This window comes from Lithobates pipiens, unplaced genomic scaffold, assembly GCF_037356315.1.
Source record: "Lithobates pipiens isolate NorthernLeopardFrog02 unplaced genomic scaffold, aLitPip1_a1.2 Scaffold_8, whole genome shotgun sequence".
Classification (NCBI taxonomy): Eukaryota; Metazoa; Chordata; class Amphibia; order Anura; family Ranidae; genus Lithobates; species Lithobates pipiens.
Window position 1 is genome coordinate 591,199,688 of NW_027507903.1, and position 27,657 is coordinate 591,227,344.

General features: G+C 42.9%; 1 protein-coding gene across 4 annotated transcripts in view; it reads right to left on the reverse strand.

Moving 5' to 3' along the window:
• KHSRP (KH-type splicing regulatory protein) overlaps window positions 1–27,657 on the reverse strand; it is a 56,108-nt gene that overhangs the window by 15,767 nt on the left and 12,684 nt on the right. For 2 of the 4 annotated variants that reach the window (XM_077470464.1, XM_077470466.1), the window contains exons 3-15: window positions 26,513–26,551; window positions 16,860–16,919; window positions 14,463–14,499; window positions 14,306–14,358; window positions 12,337–12,408; window positions 12,123–12,180; window positions 7,887–8,058; window positions 6,610–6,708; window positions 2,745–2,876; window positions 2,549–2,651; window positions 1,306–1,406; window positions 676–817; window positions 395–555 (exon numbers count right to left, since the gene is read on the reverse strand). In XM_077470464.1, coding sequence (XP_077326590.1) covers window positions 395–555; window positions 676–817; window positions 1,306–1,406; window positions 2,549–2,651; window positions 2,745–2,876; window positions 6,610–6,708; window positions 7,887–8,058; window positions 12,123–12,180; window positions 12,337–12,408; window positions 14,306–14,358; window positions 14,463–14,499; window positions 16,860–16,919; window positions 26,513–26,551 — 1,229 coding nt within the window. Of the gene's footprint in view, window positions 1–394; window positions 556–675; window positions 818–1,305; window positions 1,407–2,548; window positions 2,652–2,732; window positions 2,877–6,609; window positions 6,709–7,886; window positions 8,059–12,122; window positions 12,181–12,336; window positions 12,409–14,305; window positions 14,359–14,462; window positions 14,500–16,859; window positions 16,920–26,512; window positions 26,552–27,657 lie in introns of all 4 variants that reach the window. The other 2 variants (XM_077470463.1, XM_077470465.1) reach the window with 1 other exon arrangement.

A 27,657-nucleotide genomic window follows, 5' to 3' on the forward strand; every position in this document is an offset into this window, starting at 1 on the left:
TAGTGCTCCCAAAACGCCCTGCCCACTGGAATGTATGGGCAGCACATTCAAAGTTTTAGAAAAAGGAGTTATTATATAGGATTTATATAGCACCGACAGTTTACGCAGCGCTTTACATCATTAGGGCAGACATTACAATACAAGACAAGGGGAATCAGAGGGCCCTGCTCGTTACAGCTTACGATCTAGGAGGGAGGGTCTTTTTTTGGCAAAAAAATTGCCCTGCTACTGGCCAAAAAGAGCAGCGCTTTAGCGCTAATTGCTGGCGCTTTCAATGTGAAAGTAGCCCAATTCTTACCCGAGACCCAAAAAAAAAAAAAGTCAAAAAGCGATAAGGCCTAGCTCCTACGGTAAACAGATTTGCCCCCATTTCTCATATTAAAGGCAAGAATACCTCAATTTTTTCTTCAATTAGCTGTTTGGCATGGTCAATCTGTTGTGGTGCGCCACGGATAATGAACATTTTAAAGTTGGGGTCACCGTTAGGTGGCGGCTGTCGGGAAATCTCCACAAATGCTCCCGTCTGCTGGTTAATTGCCTTGACATTCTCCCCACCTGTGAATTAGAAAACAATCTATAAACTGAGGCCAGGAAAAAACTTTGACAGACCAACAAGAGAATTAGCCATGCATCCAAGATGACAGTAAAACGTAAAAAACACAAATGTGGACTCACCTCGGCCAATTACCAGGCCACATTTATGAGTGGGAATAGAAAATGTCATTTCACCACCAGGTGGTCCCCATGGTCCTTGCCCCCTGCCCCTTCCTCTGCCACCTTGTTGCATGCCAGGGCCTTGGGGTCCAGGTGGACCACTCTGAAATAAAAAATAAAAATCAGTGTACAGAGATAACAGAAGTTGACCTTTGGAGCATGTTATATTTTCCACTTGCATTACCATGTTTCAGCTGCTGCATCCTCTCCCCTAATCCCCCTGCCTGTAACAGCAGGTAGGGGAGCCTATCCCCACTTTCATAATTTAAAACCAGTGCAGCCATGCGCACGGCCTAGTCATCCAGAGTTTTGCAAATGAATGCGCTCCAAGTACTGTTGGCCTCAGAGGCCAATGGCTTGTAGTTCACAAAGAACTGCGAGGGCGCTGGCAAGAGTTCTTGTAGCTCACTGATTTTTGTTCCTTTAATTCAGTAACTGCCTGCCCATATCAGAGGTATGGGCAAACCGTGTACTGAGAGTCTGCAGGATTCTGCCATTGCTTACGTGCTCCAGTATAAAAATTTACCTGTAAAATATGTGCATTTTATAAAAAGGTGAACTTCTTTCAATGCCTACACATTCATGACTTACCCTCAAACTCTGCAGCAGGTCCCCAATAATCCTGGCTGCATGGTCACACCGGTCCGGTGGACCCATGATGTGTGCTATCTTATCGGGACCAGTCCCATCATCTGTGGAGAAGGAGGCATAAAATTACCACATGGATGGCAACAAACAGCTCAAAGTGTTGTCTTTTTCATAGGCATACAAAAACAAAATGTTGTGAGACATCTGGCCTGCCTCAAACTTGCTGGGACCTACCTTAAAAGTTAAAGCAGAACTTGCAGAAAAAAAAAAAAAAAAAAAGTCTCCTACCCATTTTTAGATTTGTGTGCGCTACCTGCAGCGCATTTGTTCTGTTGTGTACACACCTAGTTCATGCTCAGCACGTGTAAAAAACAAATGCAAATTCAGAATGCATGTGCAAGAGCCACATTATCAGTGGCGGAGACAGAAAGACAGGCAGAAGATATCAGCGCACTGGACAAAGCAACAAAAGAAGAGCGCAGATAATACACTGCTTGACGAGGACACACTAGGAGGGTTTGTGGAAGCAGTAAAAAGTTCCACTTTAACAGGCTTCTGTCCTTTCATACTTCTTGGTCTCTAAACACCCTCTCTATGCAAAGAGACGCACACCGCTTCAACATAATTAAAAATTGTGAGTTCTGATGAAACCACAATATGCATATTGGCAATTGTATACATAGCTTTATTGTATGTGATAGAAGCTATCGTGTTTAGCTAGCTGCTGACAACCAGAGAGAACAGATAATGGTGTCATCCACTCCAAAAGTAAATTTTTGTGATAAAGAGAAATCCCCCTGCAAGGTAATGACATAACACTTTAGCATGCGCTGCATGCTAGCACATTATGAAATACTTAGCTTAAAATAAAGCCCTCCAGTGGCATGCTGTTTCCGTTGAAAGAGCTTCCATCTTCACCTAGGTTCATATTTGTGGGCTCCGGCCAGTTCAATGGCCGAGCCACATTAACATCATTCCCACGGATACACACCTCATAGCGCTGTGCATATTCGCTGGGGACATCACCCGCTGCAAAAAGAGAATATCTCCTAAACTGTGCACATTTAGGAGATATTCATTACATCTACAGGTAAACTTTATTAGAAGCCTACCTGTAGGTACAAATCACCATGCGGTGGTTACTACCACTTTATGACATTTTGCCTATTGTGGATGGGATTCAGGTGTTGGATAACTGAGCCCTTAGTTCAGTCCTGAAGGAGAGAGTGTAGAAAGTCCTCCTCACCTTGTTTAAACTGTATCCGGACACCAGCATCATTCTGAATCTTCTTAATCATCTCACCGTTCCGTCCAATCACCACCCCCACCGAATGCCGTGGGACAGGTACCTAGAACAAAAGTTGGACCAATGAAAAAAAAACAAAAAAAAAACCCACACATCCTTCAGGCCATTCGGTATTGGAAATTACCTGGTTACTTACATCTATTCCTCCTCTGGAGCCATATTCATTTCCTCCTCCACCTCCGCCGCCTCCTCCTCCTCCCCCTCCTCCACCTCCAAAGTTTCCTTGATCTCTTTCTCGCAAAAGATCCATAACCATCTCACAAGCTTGCTGCAAAAAAGTGGAGAAAAATTATAGTTTGCAAAGAAAAGATTAACACCATTTACGAAATTTCACTGTACTCTAAATCCGAGATCACAGAGGACCCAAAGTATTATTTCAGTAACTTAGTATAGCTATAGGGCAACCAGTTTGCTCATGGCACTTTCAGAATTTAAAATGCATTACTGAAGGGGCCCATGCATGTAGTGTCCCACAGATTTCTTGCTGCCTAAAGTGTATCTAACCACAAGAATAAAGTGATACGCAAGTAAATATTTTCACTTTGTGACCCTGCCAGTAACACTCTTCCTGTCCTAAGGTAAGGTGGAACTCACTCACTGTACTGGTGTTTTCTGGGGACACAGCGGTGTCATCCTAGACCAGCAAGAGATAGGAAAACCACCACCCCATTATTCTCATTGATGTTGTGGGGGAGGTTTTGTATAGGTCAACTGGGCAAAGCTGGTAATCATGCTGGAGGACAATGCAGAAAGCACAGGTCTACACTGCATTTCTGGCAAGATTTTTCTTTTTTACTTAATGAACAGAGAAGTAGAACATTGATTGTGTTGTTAAGCCCAAAGGGTGCAAATACAAGTAGTTCATAGTTAGGATTTATATGCGCTTTAGTGCTACAAAGAGCGCAATGATTGGAGGAGAACCACTCACATAACTGGGCTCTCTTCCTGGCCCTTTTAAATGGCTGTCGATGTGCCCAATTCAGAGGACATAAATGCACATTTATAAAGTACTGCAATGTATTTTACAAATGTGCAGTTTGGCCCACACTTCCCCAAAGAGCAGTATGTTTTTGGTAAGGCTATACTCTGCTTCTTTATAAATTGGGCATGACAAAAAAAATAAAAATAAAAAACTAGAAAAGAAGGTGAGGAGGGGGGCACTCTGAACCTAGACTTACACCTGTCTTGAAGACATGCATACATATAAAAAAGCAACCGTAGAGACTTCAAGCCAGCTGTCCCTCATGTGCGCATAAGCTATGTTTGAATAATTTATGACAGAATAAAGTGGCAATTTTAAAGAAGTAACAAAAACAAAAAGTAAAACTTGCGCTTGGTAAAAAATTTGTTGATATAAAAGAAGTAAATTTAAGAGAAACAGCAGCTAAGCACAAAAAATCAGATACTAGGTCTAAATAACAGAAATGTGAAAAACAGTGCAGCGCTTGATATGTATAGATGTTACATGTGACTGAATACAATAAAGCAATAGATCAGGAGAAAAACTTCAAAACTAGTGTTTCCAAAAAAATTGAACATCAATGGTAAAAAATATAGATGTGCATACTGTGCAATAAACAAAGAAAAAATTTAAATTGGTTATTAAACCAAAAAATCTAATTTTAAAAAGCAAATAGTTGTTTAAACTACAGCTTATTGCTATGAGGCACAAACTTATAATTAAGTGAAAAAAATAAACAACAAGAATAAAAAACAAATCAAAACAAGTCCCATGCCTTGGATGAGTGAAGTGATTTACAAGGTCCCATATATGTGAAGATAAAAGTTCATTAAGTGAAGCGTAAGTGAATAAAACGTTAACGTTGGTCCCAGGTATCACTGGTGTAGGTGCTTGACCACGTAAATTCTTTCACTGTACAACTTAAGTAGTAAAGGCTTACCAGAGCAACCATTAGTGTGCGCAGATACGAACTCCCAAACGATTAGGATCGGACAAGATCGTTGCTCCGACGCTCCTCGTATGAATGGATGATTCGAATCACCTTTGGGGGCGGGAAGGTGAAAACTGACCCACACCTTCGGATGTTCCTTCCCTCATGTCTTCAGACATGAGGGAAGGAACATCCGCGAAGGTGTGGGTCAGTTTTCACCTTCCCGCCCCCAAAGGTGATTCGAATCATCCATTCATACGAGGAGCGTCGGAGGAACGATCTTGTCCGATCCTAATCGTTTGGGAGTTCGTATCTGCGCACACTAATGGTTGCTCTGGTAAGCCTTTACTACTTACTTAAGTTGTACAGTGAAAGAATTTACGTGGTCAAGCACCTACACCAGTGATACTTGGGACCAACGTTAACGTTTTATTCACTTACGCTTCACTTAATGAACTTTTATCTTCACATATATGGGACCTTGTAAATCACTTCACTCATCCAAGGCATGGGACTTGTTTTGATTTGTTTTTTATTCTTGTTGTTTATTTTTTTCACTTAATTATAAGTTTGTGCCTCATAGCAATAAGCTGTAGTTTAAACAACTATTTGCTTTTTAAAATTTGATTTTTTGGTTTAATAACCAATTTAAATTTTTTGTTTATTGCACAGTATGCACATCTATATTTTTTACCATTGATGTTCAATTTTTTGGAAACATTAGTTTTGAAGTTTTTCTCCTGATCTATTGCTTTATTGTATTCAGTCACATGTTACATCTATACATATCAAGCGCTGCACTGTTTTTCACAATTTTAAAGAAGTAAAATCTATAGTGGTAAGAATTCTCAAAGTTTACCAAAAGTTTTCTTATATAAATGTCAGGGAGCCTGTCCACCAGGTGAAGCCTTGTGGAGGTTGGGTGATGCAACAGGACAATGAGCAGTAAATCCACTAAGACATGCTTCAGAAAGAAAATGTGCCCTTTGGAGTGTCCCAGTCAGCCCAGATTTTAACCCCATGGAGGCGCCGTGAAATGACCTCAAAAAAGTCGTTCACAGACATCCTACAAATGTGTGTCCAAGCCAGTTTTGTAAAGGATAGTCAAAAATTCCTCCTGAACGTTGTACAGGTCTGATCCAGAGCTACTAAATGTCATTGCTGCAAAAAGGAGGTCCGTCTGGCTATGAACTCAAAGGGTTCACTAACTTACCTCCGACACTGTGGGGGTTTAATGGGTGTGTTCAATAAAGACACAAGAAATATATAACATTTGTTTTTCCCTGCTAGAAAACACATCCAATATAAAAAAATAAAAATGTCTTTATAAAAATTTTAGGCCAATATGTATTCTGCTACTTTTTTTGTTAAAAAAGAAAGTTGTAGCGTCTACAAGCTATGGGATATATTTATGGAATTTTTATTTTACTAGTAATAGCAGGACAGCGATATTGCGGCGGAGGCAGACACTAATACAGTGTCAAAAAATATGCACCGTCACTGTACTAATGACACTGGCTAGGAAAGGGTTAACTTTAGGGGCGATCAAAGGGTTTTCTGGGGGGGGGGGGGGGGATCCTGTGCACAGCCATCACCTTGTAGCAGTAAAAATACAATGGAGGTAGCAAGTGTTTAGGCGTAGTGCGTTTAACTATTGTGATTTCGATGAGGATCAGTACAAATTCTGGATACTCTTAGCCAAATATGAGGTCGGGAGTGTTCGCACAGCCCACGTGCAGAGCTCGTCAGGAAGTCCGCTCTGCGCTAATCACAGGCAGCGAGACATTATCGTGATGTGCGGCTACAGAGATCGGGAAATGTCTCACTGCCTGTGATTAGCGCAGCGCCGACTTCCTGACAGGCTCTGCGAACACGCTGGAGCGCATCCTTACTCTTAGATGAGGACCAGATCACATATGATAGAAAATGACTGCATAATACATGAATTCCAAGGGGCTCACATACTCTTCCTTGTCTGTATTTTATTAGCCTGCCAGGAATATAATCCTGTGTTACTGTTTTTAATTAAAACGTGCCAAAAGGAATTTTTTTTTTTTTTTTTCACATGAATAGGTCTAAGCATACCGGCAAGGAAGACCTCAACATTACCTGCACTTTGAATGGTTCTCCAACAATTCGAAGAGGCTTGTCCACATTGGTGCCCTGGGAGGCATCTTGTATAAGGATCATTTTGACCCCAGCACGCTCCTAAAAAATGACATTAGTGTCAGAAGTGCATCCACACAGTTAACAGTATCAGCATATTATACACACACACACACACACACACACACACGACTCACATCCCCACAACCATGCCTTGTAAAAGACTTAGGGAGTCAGTGGAACCCATGGTAGGAGGACAAGAGATTTTTTTTTTTTTAAGAATGTTCAATTTTCTAATCGTTAGTGGGGGTCAAATCGACATTTTCAACCACAGTGATGGGAAAATTTGGAAATAGAAAACTTCTTGGTCAAAGGAGTTTTCAGACAGTGTATGTGGTTTTCGTTCAGAAATAACATTACATTTTAAAAATAGGATGTTTAAAAACAAGTGAATTTGAAAAATAAATTGTTTCAGTGAATGTACAAAGACTTTTCGTCTGAATATTCTTGTCTGAAAATTAATCTGTGTGGCCAGCATAAGGCTCGGTACAAACTTATGCAGTTTGCTTTTGATCTGTTTCTGCAGTGCTTTTTGCTGTGCGTTTTGATTTTTGAGCAAGTGATTTTGCTGCGATTTGCGTTTCTGCCTTTTTTTGGGCCAATTTGTTGTTGGGCAAATTAAAACACAAATTGCTACAAAAAGCTCATTCCATGCTTTTCTGATTCTCCATTGAAGTATATTAAACCAAAAAAGTCCCTAGCCCTTTCCAAATACGCAGTGGCTGAAAAAAAAAGCATAGCTGTGAATATTTCCCATAGGAAACCATGTAAATGAACTGAAGTGCGTTTCTGCAAAAAGCATTAAATAAAATAAAATACACACCACCCCCCCCCCACAAATGTGAACTAGGTCTAAGACGGTTAACATAATGGGGTTCAAAAAACTAAAATCGGCCCAAAAAGCAGATTACTGCAAGGGGTTCTTTTACTGTAGAAATGAAATTAATATTTCCATTAGCGATTTGCTCTTTTTGTACTATAAAGGGCTAATTTTAAGCTTTAACCCCATTATGTTACTGGCTGATTAATAGATTATGAAATTAGTAACGATTTCATACTCGATTAGTAGTTTCAGCCCTAAATAAGAACATTTTATAATGTATGGCCAGTCTAACACTTTAGGGTAAACAATGCTCAGGACTGGTGTAGAAATCCCTACTGTAGGACATCTGGACAGAAATGTCAGCATGCCATCATTCAATTCTCATATTATCACATACTTGTAACTGTTTGATGGTTTCTCCTCCCTTGCCAATAATCAGCCCAGCTTTCCCTGCGGGGATCATGATCTCTTGTAAAGATCCGTTCTGTCCATTGGAGTTGTCATGGAACTGGCTAGGTGGTCCCCCACGACCTCGTGCAACTATTTCATCAAGCATCATCTTAGCTTTTCTGTGAGAGAGAAAAAAAAAACAGTCAGATTAAGGAAACTCAAGGAGGGAATGTAATGTTTTACCTTCTCAAATAGGCCAATGTGACATACAGCAATGTTTATGAATGTTCCAAAATGTCAAACAGTAAAAACCGTCTTTAAATCTAAATGCAGCTGGTGAGGAAAAAAAACAAGGCACTTCCTCTTTTAAGCAACGGAGCACAGAAATCTTATCAGCATGCATGAGCTTTCACATACACAGGGGTGTGCATGTGAGCATCCGAAGTGCAGGATGATTCTGCATGGATAATGAATGCAGAGGGCTGACAACACATAGAAAATGTAATTCTTACAAGGAAAAGCGTAGTTGGCCCTCAGAAATAAAGGATGAAATATGTGACCTGGAAGAACAGATACTTTAATTCCTCTATGTATAAATCAAAAAGTCACTTACCGTATATACTCGAGTATAAGCCGAGATTTTCAGCCTCTTTTTTGAGGCTGAAAGTGCCCCCCTCGGCTTATACTCGAGTCATCGCTGTCTGCCCGCTCGATCAGCGTGTCGAGCAGACAGACAGCGGCCATTCTATGATTCAAAAGCCGCGCCTCCGGCTCCGCCTTCGCCTGTGATAGGCGGAACACTGAATTTCCCAGCAGCCTGTGTTCCGCCCATCACGGACGTCGTATCATCCTCGTACTACGGACGAGGATGATACGGCGTCCGTGATAGGCGGAACACAGGCTGCTGGGAAATTCAGTGTTCCGCCTATCACAGGCGAAGGAGGAGGCGCGGCTTTTGAATTTTACAATGGCCGCCGACGAAGAGGGCACGGGACGGAGGCAAGGCAAGGCACGGCACGGGACGGGACGGGACGGGACGGGACGAAGGCAAGGCACGACACGGGACGGAGGCTCGGGACAAAGGCTCGGGACACAGGTAGGCTGGACACACACACACACACACACACACACACGGATGGATGGATGGATGGAGACACACACACACACAGGGATGGATGGATACACACACACACAGGGATGGATGGATGGATGGAGACACACACACACACACAGGGATGGATGGATGGATGGAGACACACACACACACAGGGATGGATGGATGGATGGATGGAGACACACACACACACAGGGATGGATGGATGGATGGATGGAGACACACACACACAGGGATGGATGGATGGATGGATGGAGACACACACACACAGGGATGGATGGATGGATGGAGACACACACACACAGGGATGGATGGATGGATGGACACACACACACACACAGGGATGGATGGACGGACACACAGGGATGGACGGACACACAGGGATGGACGGACACACAGGGATGGACGGACACACACACAGGGATGGACAGGCATGTCTCACCCTCGGCTTATACACGAGTCAATAAGTTTGCCAGTTTTTTTGGGGGTAAATTGGGGGCCTCGGCTTATATTCGGGTCGGCCTATACTCGAGTATATACGGTATGTCTAAAGGTAAAGGGAGATATTTGCCTAGATGCACATGAACGCTGGTCAGGGACATCTGTCAACGGTTTCTTATTTACAGGTTTAACTAAAAAGTGTTACTAAACCTAGTAATATGAAAATAGTTAATAGGGGCAGGGCCCACAGCTTATATAGATCTTTTTACATTAAAATACTGCTGCTATATACCTTTTTGGATGATCTGTATACCATGGTCACATCATAAACTGCAGTTTTTCAGTGCCGAGTTCATGAGATGGAGGAGATGTTCTCACTACAGCCTGTATACACGGCTACATGTGTGATATCATCATGTGACCTGGCTATCTCTGGGAACAAGTAACTTCTCTCCAGCATAAAAAGACACAACTGAGCATGTGCAGGTCGGCTACTCTGTCTGTGGTAGCTGACCTTCCCCAGATAGACAGTGCAGGAAGGAAGGATCTGTGCATAAAAAGGATAAAGCAGCCTTTTGACACAATGCAGAGGATTAACCCCTTAATCTGGTTGTAAACCCTGTACAACCCACTTGTACCTATAGGCAAGCCTATATTAAGGCTTATTTATTTGTAGGTGTTGGAAATCTCTACTAAACCTGCACGGTTTAGGAGATATTTACAATATGCGCTTGCACCAATGTCATCAGCGCAGGCGCACTTCAGAATGGGCACAATCATGCAGTTTTTAAAGGGATCGTGCTATGACTGGCAGCACCCACGCTAATGCGCAGGAGCAACATCCTGCAACGCCTGCCAGTTACAGAGCCAGGGACCGCGGCCCCGGAAGGAAGAGGGCTGAAGATGGACACTTCCAGCCAGCGGGGAGATTTGCAGGCTTCGATCTCAGGTAAGTGACACATAATAGGCTACTATGCGATGCACATTTTTTTTTCCAAATATAGTTTTATTAAATTTATCGGTACATAGAACAGAAAAAACAAACAAACAATCTGGTGTTCATATTAGATAGGTAACAGAAATTGGTGAAAACAGGTGCGCAGCACCGGTGGAAGACAAAATCCAGCTCATATCGAATATCAATGGTTGCCCGAGGGCACGGTGTAATGCACAGATGTATATTAAAAGTAGCCGCTTTGCCAACCATCTTCCATACATATATAAGTTACCGCAACCATATATCACCACTGCGCAATGTAAAATAAGTGATCGGGAATCACCAGAGAGAACAAAGAGTAGGGATAGTCAGAAAATAGAGAAGGAGAAGCAATAAGTAGAGACAGGGATTGGGGGATGGAGGGGGGGAAGGGGGAGAGGGAGGGGAGGAGGGGGTAACGGTCAGACAAATCTGTAGAGGCAGGTCGCAGGGTCTCTAGGCCTAATAGTAGAGCCCCCGGGTAACATACACTATTCGATATGTCAGGCGTCAAATAGGGATCTCCCTGCATCTGAATACTTGAATAGGTTCCAACGGGTCCATACCTGAAGATATGCTTTAACTTTGCAGGAAATAAAAAGAGGAAGTAAAACCCATCAGAGTTTTACCAACTCTTAAATCCCATACACAGGATCAGATTTTGGTCTTCAAATTTACCAAAATTATGTAGTGCAAGGGCCTTCCCGATTGCATACAAATTGAAACTACTAAAGGTTTGACCTCATATTATATGGTTTTGGTTAATCTGAAGGAAAAAAAAAAAAAAAAAAAATCAGCAAAAAATCAAAAAATCTGATAGTGTGTATGGGGCTTTAAAGGTTGCCCAGCGAGTAACAAGCATGCTGTGCTTTATATAAAGACTGATTATACTGTTGTGGGTTTAGAAACACTTTAAAGTGGAAGTCCAGTCTATAATGAAGATTTTTATATTATCTCCTTTCACACTGGAGGCTTTTTCAGGTGCTTTAGTGCAAAATCACACCTGAAAATGCTTCATCTGCAGGCTCACACTGGGGCGCTGCGCTAGCAGAAAGTTAAAAAAAAAAAAAAAAAAAAAAAAAAAAGTTCTGCAAGCATCTTCGTGGTGCTTTAGGCACCCACCTATTGAAATGAATGGGCAGCTCCTGCAAAGCACAGCAGCGCTTTTAACCCTTCATTCTGCCGCTAGTGGGGGTTAAAAGCGCTCCGCTAGTAGCCAAAAAGCACCTCCAAAACTAGTGGTGCTTTACTGATAACTGCCATGTCGTGAGTGTGAAAGGGCTATTATATGTAAAATCTCTCTGACATTATTTTCTGTAAAGCCGACTGCCAAGCTAAGAAAGTCTAATCAAAGCCAGACAATCCGCTTCTTCCTGTTCTTCAGAGTTCTACACAGGCATGCCTACTGTTCATTCTAACCGCCCCCATCTTCTGTTTGTAGAAAATCTGCAGCATGTTGCATTGTAATCTAACAGTGTAGAATCACATGGTTGTTTCTGCATGGTGTGGCAAACGCCCAGCTGAGGGAGCTGCATGTGAGTAATGAGTTTAAGGCTCCGTTTCCACTAGTGCAACTTTGGACACAGTCGCATGACAAGTCACAGCCCATTGATTTCAATGTCAAACAAAAAAGGCGAGTGTCCCAATACTTTTGGCAAGTGTACATACTGCCCCCAATGGTGCACAACTGGGGTACAGATAGATATACTTACTGAACTGAATCTGGAGAGCCTGTCAACGACACAATTCTGTCTGGTAATCCTCCACTGTCTGCGGGAAAGAGGAGAAAAATAGATTAACTAAAGCACACAGAACTGCTATTTATGCAACAAGGGTTGATAAACCCTCTAACTAGCAGCTTCTGGTAACAATCACAATGAACCCCAACAATGAAGTCAAATTAAAAAACAAAAAAAAAAGTCTTACCTGGAGAAATTTGAACTTTACATCCCGACTCTTGCTGAATCTTATTTATCTGTTCACCACCACGGCCGATGACTGGAAGAGAGACATGCAAGTTAGCTTAACCAGTGCAATAAGTAAACCGGTCACTTAAAGGAATTCAAGCCAACCTAAGCAAGGGTCACAATGTGCATTATTTTTTAATTCCATTTTGTAAAAATTTACTCAGAGACCCCTTTCACAATGGAGGCGTTTTTCAGGCACTACAGCGCTAAAAATAGCGTCCGAAAAAAAGCCTCAGCTGCAAACCCAGTGTGAAAGCCCTAGTTTTTTCACACTGGGGTGCTGCGCTGGCAGTCACAAAGTGCTGCAAGCAGCTTCTTTGCCGCGGTGTAGGAGCAGTGAATACACCGCTCCACCACCACTCCTGCCCATTGAAAACAATGGGGCAGCGGCGTATTTTGGGCGCTAGCAGCCAAATCGTAACGAAATTTTTGGACCGAAAACTTCAGGATGCACTCGTTTCCATTTTTGGCTTAAAAAAAAAAAAAAAAAAAAATAAAAAATAATAAATATATATATATATATATATATATATATATATATATATATATATATATATATATATATATATATATATATATATATATATATATATATATATATATATATATATATATATATTTTTTTTTTTTTTTTTTTTTTAAGCCAAAAATGGAAACGAGTGCATCCTGAAGTTTTTGGTCCAGAATTTTCATCTCAAAAGATCGCATACATATACACGCATATCTATATCTTTCAAGAATTGTATTTTATTTGACTTTTTTAAATATCATGACTTCACATGAATATTTGTTTTCAGCCATTCTTTGAGTCCTCACACTGGTCCGTTGTTCTGTTAAAAATTCTGTTTGCCGCATTTTTGGTTGTGTACCAAAAATGCACATCCCATTAAAATGCATTGAAAACACAACGCATCAAAAATGCACTTGTTGCATTTTTGAGTCACAGAACCTATGAAAAATGCACCAAAAAACATGGTAAAACCGCACATTTTTTAATGGACATTAGCGGCACTTTGATTTTCTATTGGCTAAAAGTCGATAACCCTATTTTTAGCTTAGAATTTGATTGCCGATATATCGGCGCATCTTTAACGGAAACCCAAAACACTCGCTATGCAAATAAAATTTAAAAAATTGTCCTTTCCCTCACAACATGCACGGTGCACTGCAGGATGCTGGCATCATGTTAGAACTATGGGATCTTCAGTATTATTACAGCCTGACATGTGTGACTGGGTTTTAAGGCTCATAAGTTGGGAGAAAAATTTGTAAAAACACATGACATGCCCAGTTATGCGACGTGTCAAAAAAGAAACCCCCCCCCCCCCCAACCACACGGCTGTCTCTCCTCCAAATCACAGATCTTTTTCTAATTGAGGCATCGCTAGATACACACCACAATCTGATTTTTGTGGTGATGGGCTGCAGCATGGCTAAGAGTGGACAGAGATCCCACGCTGCATTAAAAGTGAGCCCCCCCAACCCCAGTCTTCCTCCTCTTATGCCATGGATTTTAATCTTCCCAGCAACTGTCGCTATTTTTAAACTCTTGATCTGTACACATGCCCTCTGTCATGCCGGGAGCGCAATTTAAAAATCTGTAAAATGTCCTATCCATACATTTCCCATATATATATCAGTGATAAAAGAAAAAAAAACTGACACTCTGCAGACTTCTGTGAGATGTGCTGCAGTATGACTCTCAGATAACACTGGCAGTTGGCCACCTAAGCCCATCACTGACAGAGAGAACAGAATGTGGCTGCATGACACAACAGGTGTGGGATACAAAATGGTTTTACACAGATTTGTTCCATTAGCTTCACTATCCTTTCATCATTGTAATTCAGCATCATGAAAATGTCATTTTTCACAACAGCTGTCCTTTAAAATCCTCAGTAACGAGTCAGGAAATATTAAATACTCACTAAGTCCCACCATGCCGTCTGGCACACGATACTCCTCAGTCATTGTAGCCGACCTACAAGCAGAAATGAGAATGATCACACTCAATTCTCCAGAGGAGGAGACACGAGAGGATACAAGATAAAACACAGGTGACAGCGGCTGTAAAACACATCTTACCGAGGAGGGAGGGATGGCGCAAGTGGCTGGGACATCGCTACAATATAAAAAGACAAAATTACATTAAGATTCAGTATTCTCTAAACCAGTGATGGTGAACCTCGGCACCCCAAAATGTTTTGGAACTACATTCCCCATGATGCTCCGCTACACTGCAGAGTGCATGGGCATCATGGGAAATGTAGTTCCAAAACACCTGGAGTGCCAAGGTTCACCATCACTGCTCAGACTCACTCTAGTCATCTCACCGACTACTAAAGTGAAGAGGAACAGCAGCCAAAAGCTAAACACTCAACAGAATAGTAAATATTACTGGGAAGATATAGATTTTACAGCAGTTTTGTAATAGCATTGTATATTAAAGTGGAATTCCAGCCTAAACCTAACAAGCCTTAAAGAGAAGTACAGCCTGAGCTCGTTTGGCTGCACTTCCCCTATGGATCACAGGAGTGGTTAGTTTTGCACTCCTGTGACCAGTTTTCAGCAGAGAGTGGGCTGAAGTCCAAGCTCCGACATCACAAAAGTCGCTCCAGGGGCCACGTCATTAAGGAAGTCCGGATGCGCCAGGTCCCTGGACAAACACCCGGCTCAGCCCCTTAGTGAGCCGCTGAGAGCCTGAGCCGCCCCTCTACAGCCTAGGGCTCCAGTGAGTCTTGTGGGGCAGAGGAGAGAGCTGCTGATTGACAGTCAGCCGCTCTCTGCTTGGGAAGCTGTCAGAACCAAGCGTTGTTCAATCGCTCGGTTCTCAGTGCAGAAGCGCCGGGGGACAGATTCAGCATCGGACTGATGCTGCATCCACCTACGGAAGTGGAAACATTTATATACAAAATGAACCTCCAAAATCTCAGACACCCCCACCCATGAACACCAGCAAGAAAGGGAATATAATGTTTCTGCCCCTGTATGCATCTTGTGAGATGGAGAATGGTAACAGACACTCAAAACAGAAACTCCTCCCAATGGTCAAAATAAGTTTTACACATTTGCTCTGCAGAAATCATTTTGCAGGATTTTTCATCCTGAAAAACTGGTGCTGTCAAAAGTATCAGCCTAAGGCCCTTTTCACGCAGTGCTGTCCCATTTTTGATCCGCTGATCCCCGCTGAGCCAGCAGATGACAGGTCTGTCGGCTCACTGTGCAGGGATGGACCTGTCAGAGCTCCGCTCTATTGGGGGGATCGGATGAAAAACGGACCGCTTGTCAGTTTTCATCCGATGCGACAGACAGATGGAAAATGGGGTTCCTATCCGCCTGCATTTAGCAGATCGGAGCTGATGTCAGCGGACATGTCACCACTGACATCAGTCGCTCCATAGGGGTAAATGGAGCATCCGTTCAGGCCTGCCTGCAAAACTGACAGGCGGACCTGAATGGTCCGCATGTATGCAAGGGGCCTTAGGAACACTGGCACTACAATAGTAATGTAGCTGCTTTCCACAAAAAAAAAAAAAAAAAAAGATCTCTAAATTGAATGAGCTGGAGAGGATGGGAAATCACAATGTTCAATCAGATAGCCTTGTATTTGTTAATATAAAGTCTATTCATTGGCGGCATTGCCAAGCGAGCCACCCTCAGTAGTCGGTGTATAGAGGGGAATTTGCTCAGCACAGGACCAGGAATATCACTGCTGCAGTAGTACCGACTTTGTGAATACTGGTAAAGCAGACAATTGTCAGCTTTACCAGTATTCCCTCAGGTATGATGTGCATACTTAAAATTGACTCAAGGTAGACCAAAAGTAAGCAATACAGAACATACTTTGTTTCAGCTTTAAAAAGGTGTTGAAAAGTCAGTTTTTTTTTAATCTTAATGAATTCTATGTTCAGCCCCCCCCCCCCCCCCCCCAATACTTACCTGAGCCCTATATAGATCCAGCAAAGTTGTAGGATTGTCCCGGCTGGCTGAGAGTCCCCCTCATTGGCTGAGACAGCAGCGTGACCGCATTGGCTCCCACAAGCTGCCAAAGTCAGACAATGGGGAGTGAAAAGGTGACGGGACTAGGCCACAGCTCCATGTCTGAATGCTGTGGAGGCACTCAAACAGGAGGGAGGGGCCAGAGAAGAGGAAGATCTGGGGCTGCTCTGTGCAAAATACACACAGGGCAGGTAAACATTAAACATGTTTATTTTTAAACAAAATTATATTTTACAAAATCACTTCAATACCAGGACTTTTTTGGAACTTTACTACTTTAAATTTGTATTTTTTTGCTAGAAAATTACTTAGAACCCCCAAACATTGTTTGCCCGCAGTACAAAACAAGGGTTATTGGCAGCTAGCTGCAGCCATAACAGTGTTTAATGTCAAATTAAGTTAAAATGTGCTGTGGCGGTCACTAAGTGGTTAAAGGCCAATTCCATGAACTACATATAAAAATAAAATTAAAAAGTTAGGTACCTGGTAACTCATTTTCAAGGAAGTCTTCCATGGAAGTCTCTGAGAGATGGCTCCTCCCACCTAGAAACAGGAAAACACAAAGTCCACCATTATAAAAAGTACACACATACCTATATGCCTCAGCAATACAAAAAGTAACAGGTAACAAATGCCTTGATTATTGTTAGTAAAATATGACACTTAAAAAGGAGGGAACGAGGACTGCCCTAGAACATGGAGTTTGCAGGTACCAAACTCTGTATTCTCAAGTCATCTTTCAGGGCAGTATCAGAGGATGTAGCAAGGAATACTTACTAGAGGAGGTCCACCGCCTGGAGAACTTCCCTACAGAAAGTTAGATCTTGGCTGGACAATTGGTTGATGCATTAGTGCTTTACAAAGGTTTTTAACCACTTTCCGACCGGCACACGCCGCTGTACGTTGTCAGAATGGCACGGGCAGGCATATTGACGTACAGGTATGTCCATTTCTATATGCCGGCCTGTGCGCGCATGCCGGTCCAGTCGCGGGTCCCGCAGACTAGATGGCAGCAGGAAACCCACGATCGTCTAACAGGGAGATGACGTTGTAAACAGTACCTCCCCGTTCTGCCTAGCAACAAGTGACACTGATCTCTGCTCCATGTGATTGGAGCAGAGATCAGTGTTCACCAACACAAAGCCCAGCCCCCCACAGTTAGTAACACGCCCCTAGGAACACTTAACCCCTACACTGCCACCCCCTGGTTAACCTTCACTGCCATTTACACAGGAATCAGTGCATTTGTATAGCACCGATTGTTGTATAAATGACAATGGTCCCAAAAATGTCCGATGTGTCTGCCATAATGTCGCAGTCACAATAAAAAAAATTATGTTATAAAACTATCCCCCATTTTGTAAACACTATAACTTTTACGCAAACCACTCGCTTATTGCGATTTTGTTTACCAAAAATATGTAGAAGGATACGTATCGGCCTAAACTGAGGCAAAAAAAGTGTTTTATATATTTTTGGGGGATATTATAACAAAAAGTAATAATGCGTTTTTTTTCAAAGTTGTCGCTCTATTTTTGTTTATAGCGCAAAATATAAAAACCTCAGGGGTGATCAAATACCACCAAAAGAAAGCTTTATTTGTGGGAAAAAAAATTACCCAAAGAAAGGATTTATAATTTTTATCAGATATATAATTTTAAAAATGATAGAATATCAACCAAAAATCCAGATAAAACATGATACAAATGTTATAAACTGGGTTGCAGTTCAGTGAGTAAAATAAGTATTTAATGCCCAAGCAAAACATGACTTAGTAATTGGACAAACCCTTGTTAGCAAGCACCAAAAAAAAAAAAAAAAAAAAGTGTAACACATTTCTTGTAGTTGGTTATCAGGTTTTTTTTTGTCACCGACAGGCATTTTTTTTTTTCTTCCAGCTTAAGGCATTAAGCTTAAAATGGTTGTAAACCCTCCCCCACAACTTTGTCCCATGTAAATCAGCATAAAAAAAACCCTATTGATCACTGCTTGTAGATATCTCCTTACTTGCTTAGTATTGTTGTAATCCTTTTTGTTCTGTAGAATGAAGTCACTGAGCATGCCCAGATCTCCCCTGATTTAAGGCACACTCTCTATGTCTTATCAGGACTTCCTACTGCACACTACTGCAATCCCAGGAGACTGCAGAATCATTCAGAGCTTCCTCCTACACACCATGTGACATCACATGCAGTGTAAACTTGGTCATTACTGCAGTCTTAGCTGAAGCTGATAAGAGTGTCAAATGCAAACAGACATCCGCACAAGTAAATACTATGAAATAAAACAAGTCAGCTATGAACAAGGAAGCAGGGTTGCCATAGAAACGTTGGATTGAGAAGGAGGCTTGGTACAGGAAGTGCTTAATGTAAGGGCGGAAATACACTTAACTGTGGACTGAAAAAAAATCCTTAAGATGGAGCTGCCTAAATCCATGGAAACAAGTTTTTTAAAGTTTCTTTAACCACTTGCTTACTGGGCACTTAAACCCCCCTCAGTCCCAGACCAATTTTCAGCGCTGATGCACTTTGAATGACAATTGCGCGGGCATACAACACTGTACCCAAATGAAATTTTTATCATTTTTTTCCCACAAATAGAGCTTTCTTTTGGTGGTATTTAATTACAGCTCGGAGTTTTATTTTTTGCTAAACAAAAAAAAGATGCAAAAATAAATAAAAATCATGTTTAATAGTTTGTTATAAAATTTTGCAAACAGGTCATTTTTCTCCTTCATTGAAGTGCGCTGATGAGGCGGCACTCATAGGCTGCACTGGCGGGCACTGATAGGCATAGTTAAGGCGGCACTAATAGGCACAGATAAGGTGGCACCGATAGGCACATATAAGGCAGTACTGATGGGCACAGATAAGGTGGCACAGATGGGCACGGATGGGTGGCACTAAGGGGCACTGATAGGTACCACTGATAGATGGGACTGATGGGCACTGATAGGTGGCTCTGATAGGTGGCACTGCTGGGCACTGGTAGATGACACTGATGGGCACGGATATGTGGCACTGGGGTGCAGCACCGTTGTTGAGGCAGATTGTGGGCACTGCTGGGTGGCACTGACGGGGGCACTTATGTTTTATTAAGGTGGCACTGGCCGTGATCAGGTGGTCACTGGCAGGGGGCAGGTGGGCACTGGCAGGGCTGGCCGTGATCGGGACTGATGTCCCGATCACGGCCGCCGGTGATCGGCTCCTTTAATAGCCGATTACCGGCTCCGTTGCATCACATGATCAGCTGTCATTGGCTGACAGCTGATCACGTGATAAGGGGTCGGGATCGACCCCTTGCTCGGATCAGTGATCAGGCGAGTCTCAGACTCGCCGATCACAGGGCGCGCAGGCCGCTCGTGCACGGGACGACGTCAATAGACGTAGTCCCGGCAAAGGAGGTCCGCGCTGTAGCCGTCATTCGGCTATAGCGCAGATCTCAAGTGGTTAAAAAGTAAGTAATATGTGAATTGATAATTACTTATTATAATGGACTAAATGAAAAGAAGAATCAGAGTGGGAGAGTTTACTTCCTCTTTAAGGTGAAAACACAAATCTTTACAACCCCTTTAAGGCCTGGGCCGCTCCATAACACGCTTCTTCTTGAGCCATTCTTAGTTGCCTTAGCATTAAGTTCTGTCTCATTGTCATGCCGGAAGACCCAGCTTTGGTGTTCTGGCTGAGGGAAGAAGGTTCTCATCCAAGATTTTACAATACATGGCCCTGTCCATTGGTCTCTCAATGTGGCAAAGTCAGCCTGTTTCCTTAGCAGAAAAACAGCCCCAAAAGCATCATGTTTTCACCTCCGTGCTCATCTGAAGGGATGGTATTTGAGTCAGTCAGCATTTTTCTTCCTCCAAACACAGCGAGTCGAGTAAATGCCAAAGAGCTCAATGTTGGTCTCATTTGACCACAGCACTTTTTCCCAATCCTTCTCTGAATCATCAAGATGTTCATTGGCAAACTTAAGACTGGCCTGTACATGTGCCTTCTTGAGGGGGACCTTGCGGGCGCTGCAAGATTTCAATCGATGGTGGCATATTGTGTTACCAATGGTTTTGCGACGCTGGTACCAACTGCCTTGAGATCATTCACAAGCTCCGCCTGCGTAGTTCTGGACTGATCCCTCACTTTTCTCATCCTTCTCCTTACCCCATAGGTTAAATTTTGCATGGAGCTCCAGACTGAGGGCGATTGATTGTTATTTCATAGTTCTTCCATTTGGGAATAAAGCGCTCCAACAGTTGTCTACTTCTCATCAAGCTTCTTGCCGATGGTGTTGTAGCCCATTCCAGTCTTGTGCAGGTCTACAATCTTGTCTCTGATGTCCTTTGACAGCTCATTGGTCTTGCCCATGCTGGTGAGGTTTGCACGGAAGAAAGATTCGATGGACAGGTGTCTTTTATACACAACGAGTTGTCAGAAGCACCTTCTTAAATTAACAGGACTAATCTGTGCAGAACATATCGTAGTCAGGCTGTGTGAGCAAGAATTATTATTGGTTGGCACAGGATCAAATACCATATATAAATCAGCGTATAACTCACTTTTTCCCCTTAAAATCAAGGGAAAATCGTGGGTGTGGGTTATACGCTGATCTGCACTGTCTATGGAGCACCGCCGACATTTACTGAGCCGAGCGTACTCTGCACTTAGCTCCGCTCGCAATCACACCCAGTCCCATCTCCTAGCCTTTACATCCCGCCATTGGCCCGCTGTTGTGTCCATCATAGGAGCTAGGCCAAGGGGCGGGACTGGGGCATTTCTGCGAGCAGAGCAGAGCATACTCTGCTCGGTCTGTCGGCGGCAGGAGGAGCCGAAGATCTCGGCGGTAAATTTAAAACTGAACCATGCTGCAGTTTTGGGGAAGGCTGCATTGATGGGCATTTAAAATGTAAGTTTTTTTTCCTTAAACTTGCCTCCTAAACTTGGGGTGTGTGTTATATGCCCATAAATGCAGTACTTATTTTACTCACTGAGCTGCTCATGTTTGTCTGGGTCCACTGGCACCCCTGCCCGAGGTGGAGTGGCTTGAGCTACCAATGTACCAAATCTTGGACAATTTGAGCCCAAAGACCATGAGTTACTATTCCACTGTGCTAGCGGGTAGTTTTGAAGAGGCCCTGCATGCAGCTGTGCTCAATTGACGGCAGGTATAGAGGAGGTCATAAGATCCATAAAACTCATACCTTTCCTTATGGAGATCGAGTCTGTGCAACATATTTAAGACTTCTCTCTTCCGATATTTTTTTAATCCGGAGTAAAATAGATCTCTGTGTTTCCTTGGAGTCTAGTATATAGCCCAGATAGTTTACCGTTTGACTGGGGACCAAGCTGGATTTTTGCTAGTGTATGATCCCCTAGGTAATGGATGGATGCTTGACGAGATTTTTTCGTCAGTGCTTCTGGTGTGCTGGCAAAGAAAATGAGATCCAAATATAAAGTACTCCTATACCCTGCAGGCATAACTTCTTTAGAGCTTCTGCCAGGATTTTTTTTTTTTTTTTAAACCTGGGAACTGATGTAATGCCAAAAGGTTAGAGCAGTGCATTGGAGGTGAAATGTAGCCTTCGGTTCCCAGACTACAAATCTCAGGTATTGGTGATGGTTTTTCTTTATCTGCATATGTAGAAAAAGAGTCCTGCAGGTCCACAAAGACTCCTGGTGGCAGTATGCTTCCGGAATCTTATGTCGGACTGATCTGTTGAATGAGTTCAATTTTGCATACAAGTCTGAATTTTCCCAACTGTTTTCTTCTGGAAAACATGGGAGAGTAAAAAAAAAAAAAAAAAAAAAAACCTTTTCCGTCTTTGTGGGACTTTACGCAAGTAGATCCCCGAAAGAGCACATTAGACCTCCTGCCGATCTTGATCGGGGGGGGGGGGGGGGGGGCCAAATACCTGCTCAGCGGGGTATGGCATAGCCCAGTTCTAACGTGTTACATTCTGCATAGTAAGAGCATGCATGCTGTACATGTGGACATGATCACAGGATTGAAATTCACTGCTCCAGCTTCCTATGCTTTTTTTAGTAGGGACTCTGCATTCTTTCAAATTGGTCTTTTAGGGTTCACAAAATCCTCAAGGGGTCTTGTTAGCCATTTTGGAAAGCGACGCATCAACCTCAGGACATTTAGCCCATGACTGTGCGTCTTCCTCCGAAAAATGAGTATCTGCGTTTCGTTTCATCACAGCAGGAGTGAAAACACTTTCCAGTTCTTCCCACTCTTTGAAAATATTGTTAGAGTTTGGTTCTCAGTGTCTTCCGATGGGAAGAGAAGACTCTGGAAATAAGCTTCTACGTCTGAGTTTGAGCATAATCCATCCTCTGACTCAGAATCTTTTTCCTGCTCAGATATGGCAGGATCCTCAGCACTACAGGATGGATAAGCAGCCTGACTAGTGGATGGGCAGCTGCTAAAACTTGCGACAACAGGGGTCTGAAGATTGTGTATTGCTGTGTGTAGGAGGACCAAATGTACCCCGCATTTCTATTTTAAAAGATGGACAGCAGGTCTTTGCAAACCCCCTGTGATTCTTTAGCAACCATTTTGCTGATACATTTTTGACAGCAGTTTTGTCCAATCTGAGGCTAGTCTGACCGCATGATGCACACCATGTGTTGCTGGTCTTAGCCTTTTTTTTCTTTTGGGACCTTTGAAAATAGAGCAAATGGAACCAGAATGAGGAAGAAAAAAAAAAAAAAAAAAAAAAACCCCACCACACAAAAATTTCTGCTACACTGAAAAGCATCAAGGTGCACAGTGGTTTGGTAAGCGCAGAGGTGACCCCAGCAGCTCTGGCTTACCTTGGATCTTTTCTGCCTTGCAGTATCTGTAGAGCAGGATGGTGCAGTGTCTGACATGGTCAGCTTAAGTTTGCAAATAAAGTGATGCTCCTTCCTTAAAAAGCTCTCACGCCTGTTCCAGGTCCCATCGCCCTGTAAGTGGTATGGGTGGACACATACCTGCCATGGGCCGGTCACCATTGCAGCTTGCCTGGTTTCCAGAGGCTTCAGGTGTGTGAGGAATCCATGTTTCCAGGTTAAAAACACTGCCTTAGCAAACCTGAAAGGGACGACATCAGCTCCGACCAATAGGGAGGAGCTACTAGAAGTGACAAAGTAGGGAAGTATCCTGCAGAGCACATGTCCTTTAATCACTGGCAAGTTGGCGCCGGCCAGGGAAAGCAGGCCCTGGTAAAGGAGAGCCACCGGTCGCCCCCCCTGGAGGGATCAGAGATGCCCTGTGTTCACACGTCATGAGCCTCGACGAGCATCAGCTGCAAAGGGAAAGCAAGGAGGCTGTCCCAGGATGCCATAAGCTGGGGGTACGGTTGCTAACTCCCCCCCCCCAAAAGGGGAAGAAACCCCAGGCTGAAGGGTCTTTAAATGCCCATGTCTTAAAGAGGAAGTAAACCCTGATGAGTTTACTTCCTCTTTCATTCCCTGCAAAGGCAAAGCCGACACGCGTGGCATCTTCAACGTTGACGGTGCCGCGCCTGCGCGCCGCTGTCTACGGCGCATGCACCGTAGACGGCGGTGCCCGTCTTTCGGCAAATATCTCCTAAACGTGTAGGTTTAGAAGATATTTCTTGGACCTACAGGTAAGCCTTAATCTAGGCTTACCTATAGGTCAAAGTGTGTTGTAAGGGTTTACAACCACTTTAAGCTGCCTGAGCTCCCCCAAAGGGCAGTGGAGGCAACGGAGAAGGTAGGCCCTTGCAACTAGCACAGGACCTGGAGGAAAGACTGTCGATCCTACAGGTCCAGAGGAAACAAAACCGAGGCATACAGGTATGTGCAAACTTTTTATAATAGTGGACATTGCGTTTCCTGTTTCTAGGTGGGAGGAGCCAACTCTCAGATGCTGCCCTGGAAGAGGACTCGAGGGGGAAAAAAAAATAAAACCAAAACACCAGGCATTCAACCCTTTGCGTGAAGACTAGGGGGTAGAGGAATACAGTGCAATACTGATCTCTCTAGCATGCACACGTCTGTGCAACCAGTCCCCCAAGGTTTCTACAATAAGACAGCAATGGCCAAACAATGAGATCAAGTACAAAGCAGGGTCAGCAGACCTGCAATGTACACAGCGACAGAGGAAGAGCTCACAAGCCGATATAGAGGAATAAGGCAAGTTAACAAGCATTTTCCCCTTTGCAGTGTGGGGTGGGGAGCTCCCATTGCAAGAGTAGTTGAATTCCTGGAATTGAGATCTTATGCAGGCCACACAGAAGTCGAACGCCGAACCAATTTTCTTTTGAAAAGAATTCCACATTTTGTAATCCAAAAAGGTGCCAAATTTGAATGACATTCGACCAACCAAGCCTACAATTTCACCTCATGTTGCTACAGAAAATTTGTGGCCAAGAAACTTTTCTTTCTAGGTCACAGCTCATGCACATTTCTTTTACAAATATATTTTTTACACGATTCTCTCATCATTGGTTAAAAATTTGTTAGTTTTTCCAAAAATTTCCAACATGCCCAGTCACTCAAATTTGATGGACACATGAAAATCGGCTGTTGCTGCAAACTAAAAAGGTACGACATTCTAACAAAAATTGTTAAGATTTTCAAAAGAAAATGTGTTCAGAATTCAACCCATGTACGCGGCTTAAGGCATGACTTTTTGCAGGAAAAAGCAAAAAAAAAAAAAAAGTCTAATAAATTTTTGGAATGTTCCTATTCCTTTGGCCGAGATTTACTAAAACTGGTATACACAGAATCTGGTGCAGCTGTGCATAGTAACCAGCTTCTAAATTCAGCTGGAAGGTGATTGGTTACTATGAACAGCTGCACACAGTAAAGTGGGGTACACACCAAGAAAAAAAATAAAATAAAATAAAATCAGAAAAACGTTAGTCTGATTTTCCTTGTTTTAAAGAAAATCGAAACTGACGAACGAAAATTGATATAACAAAAAGTTTACCGTTTCTGATCATGCGCAGTCTTTCAAATCGCATGAAAAGTGGTACACTAAACGAAAAATGGTTCGTTCTGTTCCCGTACGAGAACTTTGGAGTTGTTCCCTTCGGGAATTTTCGTATAAAAAAACCGGAATCGGCAGTCGAAAGTTGCGTACAAACTATACGAAAATTCTTTGGACGAAAACGGTCGCCCGATTTTCTTCGTGTGTACAAGCCTTAAGGCTTGGTTCACTCTACTGCGACCTGAATGTCACACGACTTTCTTGCTAATCAATACTTTGATGCAACCTTGAAGCGAGGGAAGGGCTACACCGCAGGGAATGCCAGAGTAATCCTCCTGTAATGTCAGATCCAAAACACATCAATATAGATGAGGGTACGGCTTGGAGGCTACTTCCATTAAAGTCTATGGGCGGACAGCAGTCGGAGAGACTTCAGTAGCGCGAATTAGGACCCCTCTTATTGACCAACATGGGATTTCCCATGTAATGCGACTTGGGGGTCTCACAAGTCAGATCCCATGTCACGACAGTGTGAACCGAGCCTGGTAGAGTTGTCAACCTCACCCAGAATATGCCAAAAAGGGAACAGTTACAAGAAAAAGCCTGCAATATAGGGGTTTGATTTTTCAATTGTACATAAACTTTCAAATCCGGATGCATCCAAAAAAATAAAAAAATAAAAAAAATAAAAAAAGAGAAAAAAAAGCAAAGTAAATGCTGAAAATCTGTACAAATATATTGTAGTTAACAAGCGTAATCCTCCCTAGAATTGTTTCAATGAAGACGACAATAGATGGCTCCAAAAGTACAAGCACACTTCAACCTTGATTACTAAAAAGGGTTTCACAACAGGAAATCAGACAAATTGCTCCTCAACATTGGCTGATCATCAGTTTGGCGAAATTAAAATCGCACAGCCTCCTTTATTAAAACATCAGATAGAACTGTTTGCTGCCCGCAGCAACATGATTTCTGGGGTCAGAACTCCTTGTTAGTGAAGGAATGTTAGTAAAGGAGATAGTTTGTCTGAAACTGAAATATAAGCCCAGAGGATATGACCTCTACCCATTCTATAAAATACAAAAACAATGTTTTTCTAATGTGTCAGAAACCAAACTTGTTTAGAAGGAAGGGAGAGGAACTTCAGTAATACGACAAGATAAAAAAAAAAAAAAAATAGGGAGATCAGGAGTCAAACTTACGCTCGCTCTGCGTGGCCATTTTCTTGCACTCCGGTTGGTCTGAAAAACAAATAAAGACATTGGATGCCAGAGAACTGGTAGAGTCAGAGCATTTTTTTTTTTTTACATCAGGGTAAAAAAAAATATATATATATATACACACACACACACACCCCCCCCCCCATTGCTGTGGTAGCCTCCGATTGGCTACCCAGGTGATCAGTCACTGAAGCCCCCAGTGTTGGTGTGAATGGAATGATGCAATGTATCTTTCTTTACAAAGAGGGGGGCAAAAAAACGACATAGATCAAGGTTTGATCTAGGTTAGCGTTTGGTTCAAGTAAGGCCCCCTTCACACGTCTGTTTTGACAGACTCCACTTGCTCAGCAGGGATCGATCCATTGATCTCCGCTGAGCTGGGGGATGACAGGTACATCTCTGCTCACTGGGTTGTTCTTTGGTTGTGGGTTAGGGTAGTAGGAAATATACAGCTGCATAAAAAAAAAATCTGTTTTGGCTCAGTTTTCCTTTGATAATACAAACTAAAATAAAAATAAGGAGATATGCATAACCATTTACTAGATTAGGCTTAAAGATCTGTTTTACTATTAAGCATGAATGGGGTAAAACTATACTTTGGGCCAAGCTGGCTCAAACAAACCATTTCCCTCACTAACATGTGGCCACTGGGTGTGCTATATAAACTGTATGTAGTTGCGGCCACAAAGCATACAGCGCTGTGTCCCGAGTATAAGACACCTTCCCGTCTCACACCCAGAACAAAAAAGCATCAGTCTGAGCAGCGCGCAGCCATTCATAGGCAACTTTGTATTCAGTCAATGAATACAAAGATTGCTCTTTCTTACTGGCCGAGATTGCTCTGAGATTGAGACATCAGCCCACCTCTCTGATTCAGCGGACCAGAGGAACCTTTGTATTCATCGATGGAATACAAAGCCACCTTTGAATGGCTGGGTGCTGCTCAAACCGACACCATTTTATTCTGCATGCGAGACAGGAAGGTCTCATCTTGCACCCAGAGCACAACGCTGTATACCAGGGATCCTCAAACTACGGCCCTCCAGCACCTCCACAGACATGACTAGGCATGATGGGAATTGTAGTTTCTGAACTGGAGGGCCATAGTTTGAAGACCCATGCTTTAT